Here is a 24,011-nt window from a genome sequence, read left to right on the forward strand (position 1 = left end):
TCATGATTGAGAGATGGGTACCCACTATGTATTAATGTTTAAGATGTACTTTATACGTCGTATGTATTTAAAAATTATGTGTTTGTTTATCGATCTGATTTACTAATTATGAACTTTAGAAGTAAGCAAAGTGAATAAATCCGGTAAAAATGAAAATGACAACATTATTATTGTGAAAGTAAGGATTCTAATTGGTTTAAGAAGTAAACAACTGAAATCATTGAAAAAAACCAGTTTTGGTAAAAAGTCATATAATTGCTCACACCAACTGCTAGTTACAGCTATTTTTTTCTCACCACTCAAATAATTCACTTGCTCTTTTTTTCCATATATTCCCCCACCTCTTGGCTGTCAAATAATTAATTCCTTACTTCAAATATATTAGTACCATTTCTCCAAACATCTAACCAACAACACTTTTAAAAGAAAATCCATATCATATCACCCAATATATTTCCTCTCACATCACATCATCCTACTAATATCATCATATCCAATACTCTAATTTCTAGCCACCCTTTAAATTAATAAATAAAAAATAATAATAAAATATTCAAATAGCTTTACAATATATATATACAAGCACAGACTTTCATAATCCACTCACAAACCTTAAAGCCAAACGCACAAAATATCAAATCCTTCCTTCCCAAAATGGAAGGCACTCTTATTTTCTTCTATCTCCTTCTTGGAAGTGTTTTTATTTTAAACGGGGAGGCCCGGGCCCCGTTTGCTTGTAACCCCAAGCGTGCAGGGTTTCGAGCCTTCCCGTTTTGTCAAATCAGATTGCCCGTGTCCGAACGTGTTCGGGACCTCATTGGGCGGTTGACATTGCAAGAGAAGGTAAAGCTATTGGTGGACAATGCCGCCTCGGTCCCGAGGCTCGGAATTCAGGACTATGAGTGGTGGTCTGAGGCGTTACATGGGGTGTCTAATGTAGGACCAGGGACTAAATTTGGAGGGAAATTTCCTGGAGCAACTAGCTTTCCTCAAGTTATTACAACTGCTGCCTCTTTCAATGCTTCTTTGTGGGAAGAAATTGGACGGGTGAGATTTCTTCCTTTGCCTTTGCAACAATATAATTTCTAATGTCATACAATTATACGAGGTATGTTTATTTTCTTGCCGTCTTTTGGTTACTTTTATAACATGTTACATGATCTAATTAACAAGGTTGCAAACTTGCATTGTGTTGTACGAGTATTCTTTTACTCGTGTAGCGCGAAGTTGACAACCTTATTAAATACGAGTACATAGCTATATACAATTAATACGAAGTATAAAATACTCTGGATATAAATAGATTTTTTTTTGTTGTCTATGTTAGATCAACAAATAATTTATTTTGTATATACTCCGTATTTTGTAATTAGTCACGTTTATCTTTTTTAAAAATCAAAAGTCACTATTAATTCTAGAGTAAAACTCAAGACATCCCTTACTTGTCATCTGTCAATTTTATTTTAAGAATATTATATTACGATAATATTTATTTTCGGGATGACTACATACCTTCTCTTTTTCTTTTTGAGGGTGCTGTAAAGATAACGCAATCCCAAAACATACAAAAATGAACGATAAGGGAAGCATTTTTCTTTTGTTTTAGGTAATGGAGTGAGGAAAATTTCAGAAGAACAACTTTAGCTTATGTCATTTTAAGGTAGAAAAGTATCTTTTAAAGTGATAAAAGATGTTTATCAGTTTGGCTTTGGCAGGCAACTCATATACAATAATTAAGCTTGCTAAATATAGAATTATAAAAGATGTTACACCAATGTACTTGGCATATTTTTTGGTAGATAAGACTGACTATAATAATGCAACTTGTGTTATGTGTTAGATACTATTGCCTACTCATTTTCAAGTTTCAATGAAGTAGGTAACAAACATGCATGCACATGTTGGTTTAACGAATGTGAAAGGTAAATTATTAGAGGTTAATAAGTTGCTTAATATTTCTTGTTTTATCAAAGTTTATAATTTGTTTATAATTTTCTTCCTTTAGATGACCAACTAAATTTGAAAAACTAATAATCCATATATCATGCGTATGATGTAAGTAATGTTAAGCGTTGTTCATAATGGACTTTAGAGTAGGGTAGATTTAATTTCTAAGATTTGGTATGCATAGTGTTTTTCTCTTATGAAAAAAAAATATAGGCCGTAAGTCTTGTAACCATTGTCACTTGTCAGTAATATAGTGTCGCAAAACGTACTTTTCACAGTATTTTAAATGTCACCATAATAACTTTAGCTTTCGATATTTGTTATTGGATCAAAATTTCGATGGCAATATACTATAGATCTATCTTCTCCTTTTAGAGCATCTATATATATATATATATTAACATTCACGAATTTAATATTAAATACTCAGAACGATAACAAACAACATAACACATTGAAAGAAAATAACAAATTAAAGTAGTATACCTTGCTTCCCTCGGACAACATCCTAAGCAAATGCAAATGGTAATTAAAGTTTCAGGGCTTATCTCCTAATGTCACTTTCTGTATACTCAATTAATGTCATCAAGTTTTACTTCATTTTTTTTTTTTTTTTTAAACCCCAAAAGAATCTGTATTTGAAGCTTTAAAGATTCAATATAACGTACCAATTCAACTTGTTAGGAATTAAATTTAGGTGAGTACTACTACTAGCCACTAGCTAGTATTCAGCAAATTCAATGGACCTTATGATATAAAGTCCTTTGCAAATTGCATTGGACATCATTTATTTAACGAAGAAGTTGAAGTATCATCCAAAGTGGGCTCCATTTGATTTGTTGAATATTGAAAGTAAATAACCAGGAAATTTCAAAAAAAAAAAAAAAAAAAAACCGTAGTCAAAGCTTGACACGCTCAGGCTATATATGTCTATGTGTAGTGTCAGCATGTCTTGTGCTCTAGTAGATTATAAGTCTGTTGTCATGTTGCATCTTTAAATTGTGTCGAACATGATTATAAACCTTATTAACAATAATAATAATTGTTTATGTTAGATTGTTAGATATTCATAAATTTATATTAATTGAAATTATGGTTGGTTGAAAATGAAGGTGGTGTCAGATGAAGCAAGAGCAATGTACAACGGAGGGATGGGAGGACTGACTTATTGGAGTCCTAATGTTAATATATTGAGGGACCCACGTTGGGGCCGTGGACAGGAGACTCCCGGTGAAGACCCTGTTGTTGCCGGTAAATACGCTGCCAGTTATGTCAGAGGTTTACAGGGTACAGACGGTAACCGGTTGAAAGTTGCTGCATCTTGTAAACACTATACTGCTTATGACCTTGATAATTGGAGTGGTGTTGATCGCTTCCATTTCAATGCTCAGGTATTTTTTTTTTTAATGTCATAATTAATATAATGTGGTAATTATGTTGATCCTAAGGATTAAACTAATCATATCACACGTATGATAATAATGTGAGTAACATATGATAATTAAAATGGTGCAACATGCTACAATTTTTGTGTACACGTTAGATATGATAATGTAAGTTAAAAGATAGCTCGTATGACGTAAATTCTAGCACAGATTTTATTCCCGATGATCAGGTCAATAATTAGTCGAGTTTAATAAACACTAGGTGGGATATTTGATCAAGAAAATAAAGTACATTTTATAAAGTAATTTCATATAGAAAACAATTTTAATTTTTGTTGAAATTTTGTGCAAATTTGAAAATCTTGGAAATAGTTGAAATGAAAGTAAGCATTAGATTTGGAATGTACTAATACTTCACGAGAATTACCTCTGACATACTGATCTATAAACTCTTAAAACAATAACCCACATTATAAAATATTAATAATACTATAATAATTTTATATTTGTATCATGTTAATCATAGTATATTATATTATAAAGAAAGAATACTTTATCCGTATAAGTAGCGACGTAACCAACATAATATCTCTGGTTAGCATTATGTAGCAAGTTGTGCAAGTTGGCCGACATATAGATAATTGGATAGAGTGGGCCGTGCCAACTTGTTTAAAAAAGGAGGCGTGTAGTCAAAGATCATACTTGTATATAAGTAAATTGCATTGAAGAATTAATATGAGGATCTTTTTTTCAATGGTAATTATTGATTTGATTAATTAAATGTCTCACATAAATGAGATTCCTATATAGTACAGTAATACTTCGTATTAGTTAATGATGGCGGAGCTATAAAAATACTCCACATAACAATGGTCAGATATAATTCTGTAAAATTAGGCTTTTGATTCATAACATAGCACATGCTTAATAATATGTTCGTTTCATTATGTTTGAATTACTACGTCTAAAGATATTAGACATGTTTGATGGGGGTATGTTAGTTTCAACGTTGCGTGAATTACTATAAATGAAACTGTAAATACTTATTTTTCTTGAGTGTTACTACTCCTAAAGATATAATCATGGTTGGACAGGTTACAAAACAAGACATGGTGGATACATATGATGTGCCATTCAGAGAATGTGTGATGGAAGGCAAAGTTGCGAGTGTCATGTGCTCTTACAATCAAGTCAATGGCATCCCTACTTGTGCTGACCCTAAACTCCTTCGTAACACTATTAGAGGAGATTGGCGCCTTAATGGGTACATTTTCTTAATCTCTTAATAATTTACTTTAGTTTTAAATTAGGTGTCTTTTGTTACGTTATACGTTCAAAATAAGTTATCAAAGGAATAATTTTACAATAGTAGCCACAACGTGTTACCATATTACTAATTTTACCTAGAAATCGACTACTACTTGTGGCACATTTTTATGCGTTATTCTTTGAAAATGACAAAATTGATTTGTTTTCTGGTGCATAAACAGATACATAGTTTCAGATTGTGACTCAGTTGGAGTTTTCTACAGTAACCAACATTATACATCAACTCCTCAAGAAGCTGCTGCTGATGCTATCAAAGCAGGTAAAATCAATTTTCCTTTTCCAATTTTATACTATAAGATTTTATTTCTATTTATATTCATATAGTACTTTAATACTTATAATAAGATTTAATGACATTTTTTTTATTGTTACAAATGTTACAGGTTTGGATTTGGACTGTGGGCCGTTCCTTGGGCTCCACACAGAAAATGCCATAAAGAAGGGCCTACTGACTGAATTAGATGTAAACAACGCCTTAACAAATACATTGACAGTCCAAATGAGGTTGGGAATGTTTGATGGCCCACCATCAGCCCAACCATATGGCCACCTTGGTCCAGCAGATGTATGTTCTCCAGCCCATCAAGAGTTGGCCCTTGAAGCCGCCCGACAAGGCATCGTTCTTCTTAAGAACCACGGCCCAACCCTTCCATTGTCCCATATTCGTCACCGTACCGTCGCTGTCATTGGGCCCAATTCCGATGTCACAGTGACCATGATTGGCAACTACGCTGGTAAGCTTGTGTCTAGACTGTCTACTCATGTTCGTGCTCATTTAGCTTTATCTAGCACTGGCTAGGATTTGGGCTTGTGTTTTTTGGGTTGGCATATTATTCTAAACAATTTAAAATCGACACAAAATCAAATACAATGTCGACTTGTTTACTCGAATTGACAACTTTAATCACATTCATTACTCCAAATTGCTTATTTGTTTTTTTGACTTGATCTAGGTATTGCATGTGGGTACACAACCCCACTTCAAGGAATAGGGAGGTATGCCAAGACAATTCACCAAGAAGGCTGTGCAAATGTGGGCTGCAATGATGACAAACAATTTGGGCCTGCAATCACTGCAGCAACGCAAGCGGATGCAACGGTTCTCATTATGGGCCTTGACCAGTCCATCGAGGCAGAGTTCAGGGACAGAGGTGGGCTACTCTTACCAGGCCAACAACAGAAGCTCGTGTCCAAGGTGGCTGCAGCCTCCAAAGGGCCCGTAGTTTTGGTCTTGATGAGTGGTGGGCCTGTGGATATTTCATTCGCGAAGAATGACCCACGAATATCGGCCATTGTATGGGCTGGATACCCAGGCCAAGCTGGTGGACAGGCCATAGCAGATGTCCTCTTTGGCACAACTAATCCAGGTAACAGCAAGACTAGTATATACACGTTTTATGAATCTTAATTTTCATATCTATATGTAATGTTTATGATGATATACTCCTTGTTATAGGTGGTAAGTTGCCAATGACATGGTACCCTCAAGAATATCTCAACAATCTCCCTATGACCAACATGGCAATGCGCTCAGGACCAGGTTACCCTGGCCGAACCTACCGGTTCTACCAAGGGCCCGTGGTGTATCCTTTCGGATATGGACTAAGTTACACCCACTTCATCCACACAATAGCTGATGCCCCCTTGGAGGTTGTAGTACCTTTAGATGGCCACCGGAGGTCCAATGCCAGCAATGCCGGCAAGGCCATCCGTGTGACCCATGCAAGGTGCAACCAATTGTCCTTGTCTGTACACGTGGATGTAAAGAACCAAGGATCCAAGGATGGAGCCCATACCCTTCTTGTATTCTCAAGGCCACCAGCAGGGCAGTGGGCTCCACGCAAGCAACTCGTTGCATTTGAGAAGGTCCACGTACCTGCTGGATCCCAGCAGAGGGTCAGTGTCCACATCCATGTATGCAAGTTTTTGAGTGTGGTGGATAGATCAGGAATTAGGCGAATTCCCTTGGGTGATCACAAAATTCACATTGGTGATGCTAGGCATTCTGTCTCACTCAAACCAGAAACTTTGGGAGTCATCAAATCCTAGTTACATCATTCTTATATTATAGTTGAACATTTGGATTCCATGGTTAATGGAGAGTCATGCTCGGAAACATTATTGGCAACCTGCTCGAAGAGCAGGATCACATTAGCAAACCGTGCCAAAGGATCTAGAGTTGCCGTAAATTAGCAAGGTCATCAATTATGACTATATAGGTCTATTCTTGGCTTCATGCAGCAAAAAGCTTGCTGTAAGATATTTATTGAAGCCTCCATTTACATGATTACTACTAGATCATATATTATTGATTTGGAATTCAATTCAAGAGCAGTACAAGTGTACAATGCAGTCATAATATTGTGTGTGCTTACATCATAAATATTACTAGCCTTGTATTAGATCGATTATTAGTGATCTATTTGGAAAGATTCACATATTATTGATTTCAAGAATTAAATCTTCCATTACTCGATTGTGTCAATCATGTCTGTATGCATCTGTATGTCCAAATATGCAATTGAAATTCAGAAAGTGCAAAGATTGAACTAAGGTTTCACCTAATGCACGACTGTTATGGTTCGACATATACAAAATATATCATGATACTACATACTACTAACAAACAAGTACACAAAATACATAATCCTACTATCTAAATGCAGCTCAAATTAAGCCAAAAGATACAAGGGGCTTAAGAGTTGTCAAGCAGCAGCCTTGATCTGTGACTTCTTAGCAATATGAACATGCAGCACATAATTTATTGCATCAGTAAGCTCGAAAACACATACATCTCCTACCTCCAAACCAGCCCCTCGCGCAAAGATGATCCACCCTGAACCAAAAGTACATCTAGATTGACTTCTTATACATTTAACTGTCACTTGTTTTCCACCGTATGCCACAAGCTTTATGAACTTTGATTGCATCACATTGCATTTGAGATGGTCATGACAAAAAGACACAGGAACATTCTGCAAGATTATGTGCATGTTAAGAGGTAGATCATCGAGCAAGAATTATGCATAAATTGGATTTTAATGTTGGAAAAAGCTTCACCAAAGCACATTCAGATCACACCTCGTAGACATCCAAGTAAAAAACTTACCAAGTACAGTCCTTTATGCAGAACATACGTCTTAATATCAGTAACAAAGTAAGGTCTATCAGGCAAGGGAATTCCAGCAGCAGCAACCGTGTTCATTATCCCTTCTTTATTCTCCAAGTTACAAAAATACCCTGCCATAAGAATAGCTTTAACATCACTACAAAGCAGAAACTGGTTAAATTCAGTAACCTTTCTAGTAAATTATATACCAAATGGACTGTATTCTCTTGCATCATTTGTCTCATCATCACTATTCAGATTTATAATTTCTTCAGAATCAGAATTGTTCACATCAACAGATGATAAATGCAATATTTCGCGACTGTCCTCAGCATCATCATCAATTTCTTCAGGACAAGGATCAAGTTGTGGTTTAAAAGCAATCCGAGCACTGCATTGATAGGATATTTCACAAGCAGATGGATCGAAAATATGCACCCTGAAGTTTGAGTTCCCGTCATACTTGAACAGCAAAAAGGATGCATAGCCTATGGAGTAATACTCCACAAAATCCTGCCAACCATCATGAAACCATAGATTGTTGCCCTCTTCGACTAATGCAACCTTTTGAGTTTCACCTGTAGGCACTGTAAGGATAGCAACAGCAGAGAGTTCTTCGCGGAATGCCCTTGCAAACTTCTCCGGAATCCCCTGTACATGACCAAAATATTACAACAGAAGAAAAAATAAAAATGATTCACGGCCTGTTTGTCTTTGTTTATGCAAAATTACAAGTAACTGAAGCATCAGATATATGAAGTTGCATTTATGCATCATTTATACAACGAACATAATTATACAAGCATAATTGATGTCAAGAGTTCTACAAGACCCGAGGAAAACATGAAAATGCAATACTTCCCAATAATCAGAAACATTTGTCGATGCTACACTGCTAGGCCTAGGTGCTTAAATTATAACATGGCAATATGACCTCTTAACCTCTAGAGGCATAGAAACACTCTTAGAATTCATCGTGTGCATTGATAGGATAATTTGAACTAGTAACGTTTTTTTTGTAACAACAAATTCTAATAATACTTCATATACTTAATCCAATAATCCCCGATTTTGTTGTTCTTAGACGGGTTATCACGACGTTTATGAGAGTTTCCGTGCATCAAAGATAGTTTCCTTGATCAGCCAAAAGTGCCCATATCACCAATACTACATAAATCAAGAACACAACCCTTTTTTTTTTTTTTAAGAAATTCAAGAGCGCAACTTTATCTATCATCAATAGCACGTTAAATTAGCAAAAATAAAAATTACAAAATAACAAATTTACGTACCAACTTCTTAGATTGTGAATTAGGGAAGAGAATCAGCTTGAAAAAGCAGCAAGGTTTTCTGTGATGAATTATCTTCTCTTCTTCTTTGTTGCATTCCATGGTTACTCTTTGTCACGGTCAACCTCACTGTAAATTTAGCGCGCTTTTGGTAATTCCAACCACATTTATTATTGTGATGAATTGACCGTAGAAATTTTGAATAGACCTCACAGTTGGCAATGTCTCAGAGTTTGTTTGTTTGTTTTTTTATTATTATTTTTTTTATAATATGGAGTATAATAATTGTAACTTGGAACTCTCGATGTGGCATTAAAGTATTGCGGTTTTAATTTATATCCTTCACTAAAATTCGAAGACGAAAAAAAAACGTAAAAAGATAAATATATAGACCTTTAATAAATCCATAAATACTACTGGTAAGAAAAAATTAAAAAAGTCATTTAGTTGAAAAAAAAAAACATGGGAAGTTGAAATTCCTAGAAATTGGAAATCTTTTGTGGTATTGATTGATAAATTCATGAGAAATTGAGAAGTAAATTATCTAGAGAAACCTATGGTTAACCAAACACTTTTTAAAATTTCCTACGAAATCCAATCACATGATTAATATCTTCAATTATTTTACGTACTACTTCTTGTTAAAAAAAAATAAAATAATAAATCATGTATTCCTAATTTCCTATTATTAATTGGATAAATTATTCTCACCAAAAAAAAAAAAAAAAAAAAAAAAAAAAAAACAGCTATAAAGTGTCAAAATATTAACACCACGAACTTACACGACATACGCCATGCAATATTAACAACACGAACTTACACAACATACGCCATACAATATTAACATGATATTAGAGTCCGTTTAGTTAGGACCTTTTGAAATGGAGCTAAGAGTCCATTACATATTTTAATATTTATATCCATTATTAGTACATTACAGAAGTTGTAGCAGGAGTAACACAATTTGCACTATGCCATCAAAATGTATCTTCAGAAACCCTGCAGGTATTTGAGTTCTTAACAACATGAACTCTCAGAACATGCTTCTTTGCATCTGTTAGCTCGAAAACACAGATATCTCCAACTTCTAAACCAATCTGTCGCGCAAAGTTAATCCACCCTCGACTAAAAATGTACTTTGTTTTGTCTCTAACACAATCAACATTCCATTGCCTTCCATCATATGCCTCAAGCTTAACAGATTTCTTTTGGTATATCTCACATCTGAGGTGCCCTTGACCGAAGGCCTTAGGAATATTCTGCACGAATAAGAAATCGTGTTTTAAACAATCTTACTAAGTACACTCCACATAGCTTAGCATAACATAGAATGATACAACTATACAAGCATAATAAACCTGAATTTGCATAAAACTTACCAAGTACTTTCCATTGCCCAAAACATATTCCTTTATAGCAGCAACAAAGAAAGGATTCTTTGGCAAGGGAATTCCAGCAGCAATAACAACATTGATTAGCCCTTGAAACCTCTTCAACCAAAAAGGATACCCTGCATATTCAACTAAATCAAGTAATCTAACCTCGATTTAAGACTTAAGAGGACGATAAATTAAGCTAAACACATGTTATTCAACATATCCACTCACCAAATGGAAAACATTCTCTAGTTTCATCCATCACTTCATCATCACCAACACATTCATCGTCTTCACTACTTAGTCCTATTACTTCTACATCAGATGCTTTCGAGCTATTAAAGGAAGATGTGTGCATAATTTCGTGTTTCATACTGTCATTACCATCACTATAATCAACTCCTTCATGTTGCATACGAGAATAAGAACGCGCATTAAATGGATAAGATATCTCAAAACCAGTTAAGTCAAATACATTAACTTTGAAGTTAGAATTCCCTTCATATTCAAACAACATGAAGTAAGCAAGGCCTATGGAGCAGTACTCCACAAAGTCCTCCCAGCCATCTCTAAACCATAGATCATTGTCCTCTTCTACTAACTCCACTTTTCGGGTTTCACCTGTTGGAACCGTAAGGATGACTGGACTAGAGAGTTCATTGCGCCGTGTCCTTGCAAATTTCTTCGGAATCCTCTGTCATGTATTAGATGTATAGATGCAGTTGATGAGATAAGACTGTTTAAACACTCTTAAGATTGTCACCAACTCAAGGAAGACATTGGTAACAAATTAATTCAATTCAATTAGCAAAAAATGGTATGTATATATGGATTTTGAGATTATTACCAACTTAACTACTTAAGGAACATATTGGTAGCAAATCAACCCAACGCAATTAACATACTTTGTAAATGTTATGTACAGTACTACCTCTGTTATATACTATGTGCAATTTTTGAATTTTTTTTATCTCTCACAAATAATATCCAAAAGTTGCACATAATATATGTAACGGAGGTAGTATATGTTATTTGATCTTACTTTTAGAAGTGTATAATTGTGTTATCTTAATATTATTACAGGCATTATACTACTTCCTCCTCTTATTTTCTACCCTCATAATATTTTGACTTTTATTTTTGTCAATAGTTAATTTCACCATTAACATATTTAATTAATTATGAGTAAAAACTGCAAATTAACATTGGATAGCTGTACTATCTCACAAATACAATCAACCCCTTCACAATATATAATCAAAGAATTGATAATAATGGAAATTATGAAATAAAATTAGAAGACAGCATATGAAATTAAATCAATGACCCGTGTGAAATGATCTCACCAAAGACTTAAAAATGAATAAATAAAACCAATTAGCTTAAATTAGTAGTTTGAATTACTGAAAAAACAAGAAAGAAAGATTACCAGCTTGATGGACTGTTGAGGAGGAGAAAGCATCAATTTATAGAAATGAGTAGGGTGCCTTCTTTTGGTCTTCAATTCTTGTCCTTCAATTTTTTTGGGCTTCATAATTTTCATTCAATGAAGGATCTAGTGATATTTGCAAGAATGATTTTACACTATTTCTACTATGGTAGTTGTAGTACAAAGTACATTAATATTATTACCTGCAATTTATTACAGAGTACATTCAGATGCATGTACTACCTCATTTTTAAAATAAATTAGTATATGGCTCGAGCGTTGCATTTTTAGTGTCTTTTTTTCTTTTTTAATTAGTCCTTGTGATTTTTAATTATATACATTTAAGGTGCGTTTGGTTCGGGAAATGATTGAAAATGGAGTATAAAGGAAACAAATAAAAGGGTGGAAAGGAATCATTTAGCTATTATCTTTTCATTTGTTTGATTTAACCATGAAAAAGTTATTTGTTAAGAGTAAGGTAAGGGTATTTGTTACCCCAAGTTTTTGAGAGGTAACAAATGAGGGGTAACCATTACCTAAGGGTAATGGTAATTGTTACCATGCCTTCAAATTAAACACACGATAAGGATATCGGTTTAATGGAATTCGTTTCCAATCCAAAAAAAATACACTAACCAAATGCCCCCTTGCTTTCATATTTATAGTATAGTTGCTAATTGACTTAGATGGTTAAATAACCATATTTCCTACAAGAGGTTGGGTGTTCGAATCTATTAGTAATTTAGTATAGATGTTTCAATCAAATAAGACATTTATTCCAACGCAAAACTTTAACGACAAATATCTTTAACTACAGAGTATCATTATACAATAATTATTCTTTTCGTTTTATGATAATATAATAATATTCATATTTACATAAATCGATACAAACATTTTAACCTGCATAACTTTTTTCCTTTAGTTTATTGTTCCTCCCTCCCACTTATGTCAAATTCTCACTTACATTAATTCTTTATTGTTTCCAACTCGCTGTTAATTATCATGTACTCCGTAGCATGTATGCATTCAAACTTAACAAAATTTGGCATAATAAGAGGAAATCTACGGTCAAGATTTTGTCACTTTATGATCTAGTGGTACACACAACACAAACATCTATGTATCTTAAACCTTTAATTAGAAGACTTCCTGTCCTTTCATTTGAAAAACAAGATAAAATAAAGATCAAGCTACAGAAATAAACACTTGATTTATCAGCTGCTTCATGACTATGATATCCTTCCATGTACCTCACCATCTTACCATTTATTCCTCAGCATTATCTCAACAATCAAAAAAAATCTCCATTATTTCATCTTCTTCTTCTCCTTTAGTTAAACAACCAACAAGTAGCAGTAGAAGATTGCTGCTATCTACTTGTATCATAACATCAATTATATCCCCTGCTACTTTTTTCTCATTTTCTGCTGCTTCATTTTCATCAACTCCTAATAATTCAAGTGATGCAATTGGTAAATTCTACGAGCTCCCGAATTCCGGTGGTGTTAAGGCATTAGACCTTCGTGTAGGTACCGGTTCCATCCCTGTCAATGGTGACAAGGTTCGACTTAGGCTCTATTCTCTTCGCCTTAAATTTTCCAAACTTACCTTAACTTTTTGTTGCCAAACATGTTTAATATTCCGAACATATTGATTTATTAATATTCCGAACATATTGATTTATTAATATTTTCTCTATTGCTACATAATACAAGTATTGGTTACACTGGGATGAGTTAAAATTGTAACATGCTAAAGTCGGAAAGTAACCTATTATTTCGAGACGACATGGCATAATGTAGAAAGTGTTGCTTCTAGCCTATTGGCGATTATATATACTTCGTATAGTTTTTCTTTATTAATCCCATATTATGGCATGTGAATTCACTAATGAAATTTGGCAAGGGATTAAAATGAGTAGGTAGCAATACATTATTATGGAAGATTAGCAGCAAAGCAAGGTTGGCGTTTTGATTCAACATATGATCACAAAGATCCAACTGGTGAACCAATTCCTTTCATCTTCATTCTTGGCTCCAACAATGTAATTTTGCATTAGATTTAATACAATTTTCAATACATTAGATAAATAAAATGTTAATAAGTTAAAAATAACTAAGTTAAAGAAATTAAATGGCATATTATGTAACTATTTATTATGTATATCATAGGTAATTTCAGGGATTGAAGGAACAGTAAGATCAATGAAAGTTGGTGGCATTAGAAGAGTAATAATTCCTCCATCTCAAGGATATCAGAATACAACTCAAGAACCTTTACCACCCAATGTATGTCATACACTACATTTAATTTCCTTGTGTACAAGATTATAACTTACATAGTATATGCTAGTGTATTGATGATTTTCTTTGGACTAGTTCTTCGACAGACAACGATTATTCACTACAATCTTCAACCCTACACGTCTTGCCAATGGAGAAGGATCGACATTAGGAACTCTTATATTTGATGTTGAGCTTGTTAATGTCAAGCATTAGTCGCAATTAGAAGTTCTTATTCTTAATTGTAATTATTACTGGTACTCCATCCGTGGCACAAACTTTTTTATGATCCAATATTGTATAGTTGTATAGTGAGACGTGATTGATTGATTTTTCACAAGTTGATATGTAGATATCCTATGTACCTTTACTCACCCGAATTAGAAAAGATTAGAAATATTATATAACCAATGAAATAATATACCTCGCAAAGGTTTCATATTGTGAACTGTGATTAACAACTTGACAATGCTTGCTAAATTGTAGATTTACTCATCATTGGCATGTACAAATTACACTTTTTGGCAAATTGAAATAAGAATATCAAGATTATCTAGAATTTGGAACATGAGCCTTCCTTGAAATTGTACACAACCTTGTAAGGTCAAATTTCTCTATACAAACCATTAATGCAATTAGTTGGTCAAATTAACCAATAGGTCCAATACAAAGACAATAAGCCCACTAAGGATTTGTGTTAGCTGTTGTATTCCTCTATGGAGTGTCCCTTTGAAATTGTTCCATTATCTTATTTGGTACTGTATAACTGTTATCTCTTATAACCGCACTTGCTTTCTCTATGTCTCTGTCTCTCATCAACGACCCCACTTACAACCCCTATGCTTCATATTGACATATCGTACTGTATTATTTTTTCTTTGTTTCTTAAGAAATTGAACATTAAAATGGATGGAGGAAGTAGTCAAATAAAAAAGAAAAAATCCGTTAAAAAAAAAAATCGAGTAAATACGGAAAGAATAAAAAGGGGAGAGAAGAAAGTCATTTTGCCGCCATAGTAGCAGCAGAAGAAAATCTCAACATTCGCCAAATACTTTCAGTACACTCTGCTCATTCTCTCTCCTGTTCTCGTGTCTTCAATTCGAAGATACTTATTCAAATTCACCTTGAAATTTTTTACGTAATTTAGCATTTCTATTGAATTAATTCATTGATTTTTTTTTTTTTTAATTGTTCTGATCATATTTGTTTGCGTTCTGATTCTGTTATTTTTGTTGAGTTTGGATTTTTTGTGATTATAAATCGCCCATTTTAGATTTAATTTATGATTTTATGTTTGTTTGGGGTTGAATTTGGAATTAATTTGCGAATTGTGTTTGATTTTTGAAGTTTTGGTTATGTTTAAGACTAGTAGAAAGATTGCAAAATGTTTAGAAAACATTTGAATTTATTTAGGGTTTTCGTCGAAATGGCGTTTTTTTTAACTATAAATTTACGCTTCTTGTTGCGGAGACTGTAGATTATTGCTCATGTGCTAAATATTTTGTGCAATTGATATTTCAGATGGAAGATGAGGATTGACAATTGAAAATGGGTGATTGTGGAAGGGAAGGTTACAAGAATCGTGTCGACTTTGTCGCAAGTCAATAATGTGAGTTTGCTTCTGAATTTTGAAGTTTAGTGATTTTTCCCTAATCCTAGCTCAATTTAGTACGGAGAAATAATATTTGTTTGGTAAATTGCTAGTTTAGAGGCCTAACTCTTAAATTTCTTCATTAATGTTGGTTGAAATGAGAAGTCTAGAACGGATACTGATCCATATATGACTTGGCAATTCTACTCTAGGTTGACAGAATTTGTTTGTTCATAACATTGAAAATCCATGTAGTATAAGCCATAAGGTAAATAAACTAGGTAGAAGTATGTTTGTATGTAGTTTGACACAAAATGTCCCATGTGAATATCTAATGTATATGTTTGTATCATCAAACCTAATGTTTTCTCAGAGATGTGATATGAGTGATTAATTCATATTAATGAAGAAATACATGTATGTCCTATGGAATATATGGGTTTATCTATGTAAAAACTCATATGGAGTACATGACTTTGTATACCCTTATCTTTACAAGCCACGAGGTATAGCTAGAAGAGCCCATTTGTATGATAAAAGATGCATATGTCTAATCCTACCCTCCCAACATGAGATGAGAACCTTGTGAAAGATATTAAATTGATGGTATGGTCTGAATTTTATTTTCTTATTGATGGTACGGTCTGAATTTTATTTTCTTTCTTTGAATTTACATAATGGCACTGAACAAATGTTTATGACACCCATTCCTAGCTCTAGCTGACTGAGACATGACTAATTCGTCGTTAATGAAGTTTCATTTGGTGTAGTCTTTGTAAAAGGACTTTTTCTTAATTTTCAATTAAAATAATTGTGCTCAGGGTCATATTTTCTCCATGTTTGTTGAGATTGCTTGTAATAAGTTTGTAATTTTTAGCATGCCGATTGGCACATTCTATATGCCTGGTATGAGCAAATTCCTCAAAAATGGTTGTAAGAAATTGGTGCTAGTCATTGGTGAAAGATTTTGAGTCCCAACTCCCAACCTTACTAAGTCAAACTTATAATGTTTACTTCATATGAGGGTAGTTGTATGTGTCCTATGTAGAACTCCTAACTTCAATGGGAAGCTAGAAACGAGGTGCTTCCTATGGACCTAATGAGACCTTAATAGCTACTAGGGTGATTTATATTGTTCACATTGACTCTTCACTTTTAATTTAGATGTATGTATTGTCATTGACTCAATGTCATCTCCAACCTTTATGTAACCGACTTGAGGATGTATCCGATTCCAAAAAACCTTTTATAAATTCTAAGAGACACTCCAACATATACTTCAATTTTGGAAAAAAATTCCGAAATAGATACCAAATCATGGATTTGCTTTTAGTTTCACTGAATTTTCAACCTTTTCAAATCAGAAATGACAGAGGATGAGGTGTTTCCTATAGACCTTTACTTCTTACTATCTAAATAGCCACTTGCTAGCGCACCTCCTATCATCAACTTAAAGCTAAGTATCATCGGCCGTTATGTGATGGACTTGTGAACGTATGTGGCTCTAAAAACACCCTTTTGTAAGCCCGGGAAACATTTCCCTCAAGCACATCAATTTTTTTAAAATAAATTCCAAAATTGATCCAAATCGTGAATTATAGTCTATAGTTTAGTTAATTTTCAATTTTTCAGAAGTCCAAAAATTTAGGGGATGAGGTGATTTCTCAGGATCCCCCGAGATGCAATTTGGATGATTTGAATCATTTACTTTGGCTTTTAACACTCAATCTAGTCAGTTGTAGATACATCTCATGCCATTGACTTTAAGCCATTCTAGTCCTTTATGTGACCTGCTTGTGGATGTATGTAGTTGTTAACACACTTTTAAAGCCTCAGAGACATTCCCTACGTATGCATAATATTTTTTTTTAAAAAAGTTGGAAGAATTTGATCTTAAAGCATTTAGTCTTCAATGTCATCTCCAACCTTTATGTAACCGACTTGAGGATGTATCCGATTCCAAAAAACCTTTTATAATTCTAAGAGACACTCCAACATATACTTCAATTTTGGAAAAAAATTCCGAAATAGATACCAAATCATGGATTTGCTTTTAGTTTCACTGAATTTTCAACCTTTTCAAATCAGAAATGACAGAGGATGAGGTGTTTCCTATGGACCTTTACTTCTTACTATCTAAACAGCCACTTGCTAGCGCACCTCCTATCATCAACTTAAAGCTATGTATCATCGGCCGTTATGTGATGGACTTGTGAACGTATGTGGCTCTAAAAACACCCTTTTGTAAGCCCGGGAAACATTTCCCTCAAGCACATCAATTTTTTTAAAATAAATTCCAAAATTGATCCAAATCGTGAATTATAGTCTATAGTTTAGTTAATTTTCAATTTTTCAGAAGTCCAAAAATTTAGGGGATGAGGTGATTTCTCAGGATCCCCCGAGATGCAATTTGGATGATTTGAATCATTTACTTTGGCTTTTAACACTCAATCTAGTCAGTTGTAGATACATCTCATGCCATTGACTTTAAGCCATTCTAGTCCTTTATGTGACCTGCTTGTGGATGTATGTAGTTGTAACACACTTTTAAAGCCTCAGAGACATTCCCTACGTATGCATAATATTTTTTTTTTAAAAAGTTGGAAGAATTTGATCTTAAAGCATTTAGTCTTCAATGTCATCTCCAACCTTTATGTAACCGACTTGAGGATGTATCCGATTCCAAAAAACCTTTTATAATTCTAAGAGACACTCCAACATATACTTCAATTTTGGAAAAAAATTCCGAAATAGATACCAAATCATGGATTTGCTTTTAGTTTCACTGAATTTTCAACCTTTTCAAATCAGTTATGACAGAGGATGAGGTGTTTCCTATGGACCTTTACTTCTTACTATCTAAACAGCCACTTGCTAGCGCACCTCCTATCATCAACTTAAAGCTATGTATCATTGGCCGTTATGTGATGGACTTGTGAACGTATGTGGCTCTAAAAACACCCTTTTGTAAGCCCGGGAAACATTTCCCTCAAGCACATCAATTTTTTTAAAATAAATTCCAAAATTGATCCAAATCGTGAATTATAGTCTATAGTTTAGTTAATTTTCAATTTTTCAGAAGTCCAAAAATTTAGGGGATGAGGTGATTTCTCAGGATCCCCCGAGATGCAATTTGGATGATTTGAATCATTTACTTTGGCTTTTAACACTCAATCTAGTCAGTTGTAGATACATCTCATGCCATTGACTTTAAGCCATTCTAGTCCTTTATGTGACCTGCTTGTGGATGTATGTAGTTGTTAACACACTTTTAAAGCCTCAGAGACATTCCCTACGTATGCATAATATTTTTTTTTTAAAAGTTGGAAGAATTTGATCTTAAAGCATTTAGTCTTCAATGTTAGTGAATCTTCAAAATTTTCAAAGTCGAAAATGTTGGAGAAGGTGATATGAAATGTTTACTTTGACATTTAATTACAATTTAGCCATTTTGTAATGGACTGAGCTTACTGCTAACTTAATTCACGCAGATATCAGGAAATAGAGAGGAAAAGACTGATTCTTTGAGTGAACTATATAATCTGATTTTTTGTAAATTGATTGAATATGAAGAATTTAAATAAAAATGGAAGCTTTAGTATTGATTGATAATGGTGGAAGGATTACAAACGATAGGTTTAATAGCTTAAGGCTATTAATCTCCAATAGTGAGTTTAGCTCACAACTCTCCAACAATGGCTTTAGGCCATGACTCTCTAAGGTTTCCCTCAATACAAATTTCTGCCTCTCTGATCCTCTCCCCCCTCTCTCTATATATAATAAACACTAAAGCTAAGAACTCTAACCTAATATTACTAAAATACCTATACTATCCCTCCTTAGGTTAGTCTATTACACATTTGCAGGCACGCCTACTATCATTGACTCAAAGCTATCCCAAACCTTTATGTGACTGACTTATGGATATATGTGGTTCTAAATACTCTTTTGTAAACCTAAGAGACATTCCTCATATACACATCACTTTTGTAAGCCTTTATTTTTGTTAATTTTCAACTTTTCAGAAGGTGAAAATAATAGAGGACAAGGTGCTTTCTTAGGATCCAATGAGGCCCCGAGAGGTGACTTGGATGATTTGAATCTTAACTATCAATTCATAGGTACGTCTCATTCCAGTCCTTTATGTGACCTACTTATGGATGTATGTGGTTTTTAACACCCTATTATAATCTCAGGAGACATTCCCTACTTATAGTCCTATTTGAACTGTTAATCTATTAATTATCAATTTAGCTAGTTGTAGATACGCCTCCGTTCATTGACTCAATGCCATCTCGAGCCTTTATTTGATCAAGTTGTGGACCTATTGTTCTAAACACCTTTTTATAATCCGAAGAGGCATTCCCCACAAATGCTTCTTTTTTGGGAAAATCTTCTGAAATTGATCCAAAATTGTGGAATATACCCTTTAGTTTTAGTGCTTTTTCTACTTTTCCGAAGTCGGTAATGATAAGAGGATGAATTCTTCATGTGGAATGATACTGTGAGAGGCCACATTGGGTGATTTGAACCATTCACTTTGAGTATTGCTTTTTAGATCACTTAACACTAGTGAGCATGGCCTTTTATTGAGCCTTTAGATGTTAAAGGCCGGTTTGAATGATTGCTGTGAGGTAATCTTAAATCCTTTCCCTATTACTTTCACTTGTTTAACTCTTTTCACTGCATTCTGTAAATGCTGCTTTGTTCTTCCTAAAACCTTTTTTTGTTTGATCTTTGTGGTTATAGTTTGATATTGTTTGTCATTAATTTGTTAGAAGTTGTAAGACTAATTGTTTGTTTTGTCTTCGTATTTTCCCTCACTTCTTTCTAACGTACATCTGGAGAAATTAATTGTCAAAGTTCTACCTTGGGGAGAACAAAATGTCAGATAAAAGTTTAATTTATTGATGGATGAACTTGAAATGTTTTCTTCAATTTGCTGTGAACCCTTTACAGACTGTTTTCCCCCTAGGTATCTGTTTTTGTGTGCCTTTTACACTATTTGGCTGCTGGTATTATCTACCTCAAGTTTTCTGTTGCTACCAGGTTATTGAAATCCCGATGTATTTCTGTACAATAAAGAAACAGATGGAAGCTAAGGATGATAGTGGATATAAACATGTATGGGAGATCTGTGCAGATGTGAGGTTGATTTTCAAGAATGCTATGAAATATACTAATGAAAAGAATGATCTACATGTCATGGCAAGAACCTTGTTGGCAAAGTTCGAAGAAAAGTGGCTACAGTTTTTACCTGAGTTGTGGAAAAGGTGAGATTCCAGTGATCAATAAGACCCATTCTTTTTGTGAGCACAGTTTGCTGTTTGTTATTAAGTTTTGTCGTATCTTATCATTCTTTCTCGTTCAAAAAAAAAGGCAGGTTGCTGTTGCAGGATAATAGACGATAAGAAGAGGAAGCTGATGTACAGCTAAGCATGCAGCTGCTCAAGAGTCTACTTATGCCAAAATGACTTGGGATATAAGCAACGAGGTTTGTTCCATTTTTTCGGAGTGATTGGACTATTTCATTGGAATTCTGGAATTTTTAGAATATCTTTAGCAATTATCCAATCAGCTTGCATGTCAAACATGCTGCATGAGATCACTGAGGTTAAGATTTTTTTATTTTTATTTTTTTTTTATTTTCTTATTTTTTTTAAACTATGACAGTGTAACAGAAATACTTCTGAAACCACCTGCAAACTACTTCTAATTTGATACCCAAAATACTTTCAAACTGAACAGACTAGAGATATTTCATGTAAGAAGCCTGAATTCTTTTTTGCTCCTAACCCATGTAAGCAAAACTTAAAGCAAATGACCCTATAATTATCCCTCAAAGAGGTGTCTGTGTTGCAGAGGATGTCCATGCTGTTTCTAATGTCAAAATGCAAAATGACTCATGATATTCAAGTTATGAATATGACATGTCTCCCAGATCTTTTATGGTTAGAAAATTTCTCATTCAGGATATAACCTGAACTCTCTCTTTGAACAGCCATTGAATTATCTCTTTCTGTGTCTAATATTTTTGGTTGCTTTCTTGTTGCTTACTAGCTGAAATTGACTGTAAATTAAGCTTTCACCAGAGCAAAGTGGTTTGCGTTTCTGAAGTTTTTTGGTTGAACATTGGTCTATTTGCTCTCTGCATTTTTTAATCTGAATTTGAATCATCAAATTTCAGGAAAATGTCAGCAGAAGAGGAAAGGCAGGTTGGCGTAGCCCTCACAAGTCACAAGGCTATCCACTGATGATCTCAGTGGGGCACTAGAGATTGTTGTCCTGAGCAATCCTGGTTTTGTATTAAATGCGCTGAGGAGGTGGACCTCGCTATAGATGCTCAGGTAGTCTTTTTCTGGATATATTGTCTGCCCCACAGGCTAGCTTCTTGTCAGATCATTTTAGGAATGTTTTTCCGTTGACATATAGAGTGAATCCACATTATGGAGGCTACAATTCTATATAAAAGTCGCACCGCAAGCTCAAGGCAAGCCTGCAGCAAGCATGGGTGGCAACTATAGCGATAACAATGAAACAATAAACGAAAGAGAGACTGAGAGAGGTCTGCAATGCCAACCAGGCTTGCCAAGAAGTGTAAGAAGGTAACATCTTGAATTTTTTTAACAATGTAGAACAGATGAAATAAGCTCCATATGATCTGTAACTATGTATGTAACACTCCCTTGAATATCAGAACATTTTCAAAAGGTATTATTCTCATTCTGTTGCTGTGAGCCTGTGAATGTTTTAAGGATGTAGTCTGAACTTTGATGTCAGTTTTAGAAGAGCTGGAAATGATTGGATTTCTAACTTTAACAAGATGACTTTTTATTTAACCTTTCCCAATGTGTCTAACAGGGGAGCATAAGTGACACTCAAGGTTTGAACTTCAAAATGTTATTACAGCCCTCAGGTATCTGGAAAAAGAATTGTAACACTATGAAAAATGGAACCGAAACTTGAGAGTGTATGGAGTATATCCCTAACTATATACTATTGTTTATCCGGACTGGTTATGTTCGGGAGGTTCTTCAAGAAGGGGTTTATCAGCGAACTCTGTTTCTATAATGGAAGGAACCACCTCCCTATCCAGGGACTATGGCCATGTAAGGCAGCAGGAACCTGCTGAGCCATCCCGACTTAATTGTGAACACCATTATTTTCTCATAATGCACAACCTATTAGATTAACAAACTCCATGTACGTTGTCACCTCGAATGTTAAATACAGAAGCTTAATACAGAGTATCATACAGGAAGGTAATCTCACAAGGAATTTCGATATCAGCAAGATCAAGGTTTTTAGTGTTACAAACTTTTTCAGATGTAACATTTAATTATGTTATGATTCTTTACTTGTTGTAATACAGCATAATACACCAAAAGTTTGCCAATAATATAAGTTGATATTATGAATGTTTATAATCAAAACCTCTTTATACATGCGTATAATTATGTTGAGGTAGTTTTTGAATATATAATATACAATTAAGAATATACATTTTCTCATTTGTCCATTAGCAATTGTTTTATTTCCAATATATGTTCCTTTTTTATGATTTAGCCAAAAGTATTAATACTTTTAACCACCAAAAGTTCCACGTGCAAAAGAGCAATATTTAGAGCATCTAATCAATAAATAATTATTGATTAATTTAGTTATTAATTTGTAAAAAGCCATCAAAATCAGGGTGCCATATTATGTTCCAAGACACAGTCAGAAACACCTTGGTTTTTTCTTTGCTTATTCTGTAAAAAGACTGACTATTTGATGGTGGGCTCGATAAAGATCATGACTTCAATTTTTTTTTTTACAATTTGCGGTCTTTTAAAAGCCCAATTGAGCTAAAGGTAAGCATGTTCAATTAGCCTAGCCAAAATCCATATTTTGATTTTCTATCTCCTAATAAAATTTCAAGTATGCATTTTTTAAAAATATTATTATACAAAAAAAAATGATAACTTTTGAAAGTTATCATTTACTCGCTCCATCCTTAAATGTTCTTCCTGTTTGGACCAAGATCGTTTTATATAAAAAGTCAAAATAGGAATAACATTTAAAGATGGATGAAATAGTTTAGATATGGAAGTTGAGCATGTGCCTGACCATGACAAAACCTAAGTCCATTCGCTAATTTGCCTATTCTATATAAATTATACATTAATACATGTTAGTTTCATAATATCTATTAATGTATGAGATACTCAAATTCCATAAATAAATTTATGAAACAAAATAAATTGTCATGGAATTAACTAGCTTGCACGT

At 33.9% G+C, this 24,011-nt stretch overlaps 4 protein-coding genes across 16 annotated transcripts; 2 read left to right on the forward strand and 2 right to left on the reverse strand.

Annotated features, from left to right (window-relative positions):
• Window positions 1-293: 293 nt before the first annotated feature.
• Window positions 294-7,099, forward strand: LOC110734313 (probable beta-D-xylosidase 2). Its single transcript, XM_021914412.1, has 7 exons — window positions 294-1,047; window positions 3,060-3,338; window positions 4,427-4,596; window positions 4,823-4,920; window positions 5,045-5,395; window positions 5,615-6,028; window positions 6,118-7,099. The coding sequence occupies exons 1-7, from the start codon at window positions 655-657 to the stop codon at window positions 6,708-6,710; spliced, it is 2,298 nt and encodes a 765-aa protein (XP_021770104.1). The 5' UTR covers window positions 294-654; the 3' UTR covers window positions 6,711-7,099.
• A 152-nt stretch (window positions 7,100-7,251) lies between these two features.
• On the reverse strand, window positions 7,252-9,810 carry LOC110734315 (B3 domain-containing transcription factor VRN1-like). The gene is made up of 4 exons (XM_021914415.1): window positions 9,063-9,810; window positions 7,980-8,421; window positions 7,771-7,901; window positions 7,252-7,636 (listed from the first exon to the last, which is right to left on the reverse strand). Exons 1-4 carry the CDS (start codon window positions 9,159-9,161, stop codon window positions 7,367-7,369), a joined length of 942 nt encoding a protein of 313 aa, XP_021770107.1. The 5' UTR covers window positions 9,162-9,810; the 3' UTR covers window positions 7,252-7,366.
• An 82-nt stretch (window positions 9,811-9,892) lies between these two features.
• On the reverse strand, window positions 9,893-12,412 carry LOC110734314 (B3 domain-containing transcription factor VRN1-like). Of its 2 annotated transcripts, none has more exons than XM_021914413.1 (4): window positions 11,865-12,412; window positions 10,667-11,129; window positions 10,439-10,581; window positions 9,893-10,318 (listed from the first exon to the last, which is right to left on the reverse strand). In XM_021914413.1, exons 1-4 carry the CDS (start codon window positions 11,976-11,978, stop codon window positions 10,037-10,039), a joined length of 1,002 nt encoding a protein of 333 aa, XP_021770105.1. In that variant the 5' UTR covers window positions 11,979-12,412; the 3' UTR covers window positions 9,893-10,036. The 2 variants fall into 2 exon arrangements, with proteins under 2 accessions (XP_021770105.1, XP_021770106.1); XM_021914414.1 differs by having other exon boundaries at window positions 10,439-10,569; window positions 11,865-12,142.
• Window positions 12,413-12,949: 537 nt separating this feature from the next.
• LOC110734316 (peptidyl-prolyl cis-trans isomerase FKBP17-1, chloroplastic-like) lies at window positions 12,950-23,185 on the forward strand. Of its 12 annotated transcripts, none has more exons than XR_002513791.1 (6): window positions 13,342-13,428; window positions 14,039-14,155; window positions 15,671-15,758; window positions 20,790-21,013; window positions 21,120-21,234; window positions 21,928-22,579. XR_002513791.1 is itself a non-coding variant. In XM_021914417.1 (4 exons), the coding sequence occupies exons 1-4, from the start codon at window positions 13,093-13,095 to the stop codon at window positions 14,335-14,337; spliced, it is 657 nt and encodes a 218-aa protein (XP_021770109.1). In that variant the 5' UTR covers window positions 12,950-13,092; the 3' UTR covers window positions 14,338-14,345. The 12 variants fall into 12 exon arrangements, 3 of the variants coding, with proteins under 3 accessions (XP_021770109.1, XP_021770110.1, XP_021770108.1); XR_002513786.1 differs by lacking the exons at window positions 13,342-13,428; window positions 14,039-14,155 and adding exons at window positions 14,832-15,287; window positions 19,766-19,861; XR_002513790.1 differs by lacking the exons at window positions 13,342-13,428; window positions 14,039-14,155 and adding exons at window positions 14,833-15,287; window positions 22,602-23,185 and having other exon boundaries at window positions 21,928-22,345.
• The last annotated feature ends 826 nt before the right edge of the window (window positions 23,186-24,011 follow it).

This window comes from Chenopodium quinoa, unplaced genomic scaffold (assembly GCF_001683475.1).
Source record: "Chenopodium quinoa cultivar QQ74 unplaced genomic scaffold, ASM168347v1, whole genome shotgun sequence".
Taxonomy (NCBI): Eukaryota; Viridiplantae; Streptophyta; class Magnoliopsida; order Caryophyllales; family Amaranthaceae; genus Chenopodium; species Chenopodium quinoa.

What these genes read in the sequence shown, in the direction of transcription:
- LOC110734313 (XM_021914412.1), top strand. Translation starts at nt 655, where the DNA reads ATGGAAGGCACTCTTATTTTCTTCTATCTCCTTCTTGGAAGTGTTTTT. An exon ending in GGAGATTGGCGCCTTAATGG is followed by an intron (nt 4,597 to 4,822) that starts GTACATTTTCTT and finishes GTGCATAAACAG; the next exon opens with ATACATAGTTTCAGATTGTG. An exon ending in TGCTGATGCTATCAAAGCAG is followed by an intron (nt 4,921 to 5,044) that starts GTAAAATCAATT and finishes CAAATGTTACAG; the next exon opens with GTTTGGATTTGGACTGTGGG.
- LOC110734315 (XM_021914415.1), bottom strand. Translation starts at nt 9,161, where the DNA reads ATGGAATGCAACAAAGAAGAAGAGAAGATAATTCATCACAGAAAACCT. An exon ending in AAGAGAATACAGTCCATTTG is followed by an intron (nt 7,902 to 7,979) that starts GTATATAATTTA and finishes TTCTTATGGCAG; the next exon opens with GGTATTTTTGTAACTTGGAG. An exon ending in TGCATAAAGGACTGTACTTG is followed by an intron (nt 7,637 to 7,770) that starts GTAAGTTTTTTA and finishes ATAATCTTGCAG; the next exon opens with AATGTTCCTGTGTCTTTTTG.
- LOC110734314 (XM_021914413.1), bottom strand. Translation starts at nt 11,978, where the DNA reads ATGAAAATTATGAAGCCCAAAAAAATTGAAGGACAAGAATTGAAGACC. An exon ending in CTCAACAGTCCATCAAGCTG is followed by an intron (nt 11,130 to 11,864) that starts GTAATCTTTCTT and finishes AATACATGACAG; the next exon opens with AGGATTCCGAAGAAATTTGC. An exon ending in TGGGCAATGGAAAGTACTTG is followed by an intron (nt 10,319 to 10,438) that starts GTAAGTTTTATG and finishes TTATTCGTGCAG; the next exon opens with AATATTCCTAAGGCCTTCGG.
- LOC110734316 (XM_021914416.1), top strand. Translation starts at nt 13,093, where the DNA reads ATGACTATGATATCCTTCCATGTACCTCACCATCTTACCATTTATTCC. An exon ending in TCATTCTTGGCTCCAACAAT is followed by an intron (nt 13,912 to 14,038) that starts GTAATTTTGCAT and finishes TGTATATCATAG; the next exon opens with GTAATTTCAGGGATTGAAGG. An exon ending in AAGAACCTTTACCACCCAAT is followed by an intron (nt 14,156 to 14,245) that starts GTATGTCATACA and finishes TCTTTGGACTAG; the next exon opens with TTCTTCGACAGACAACGATT.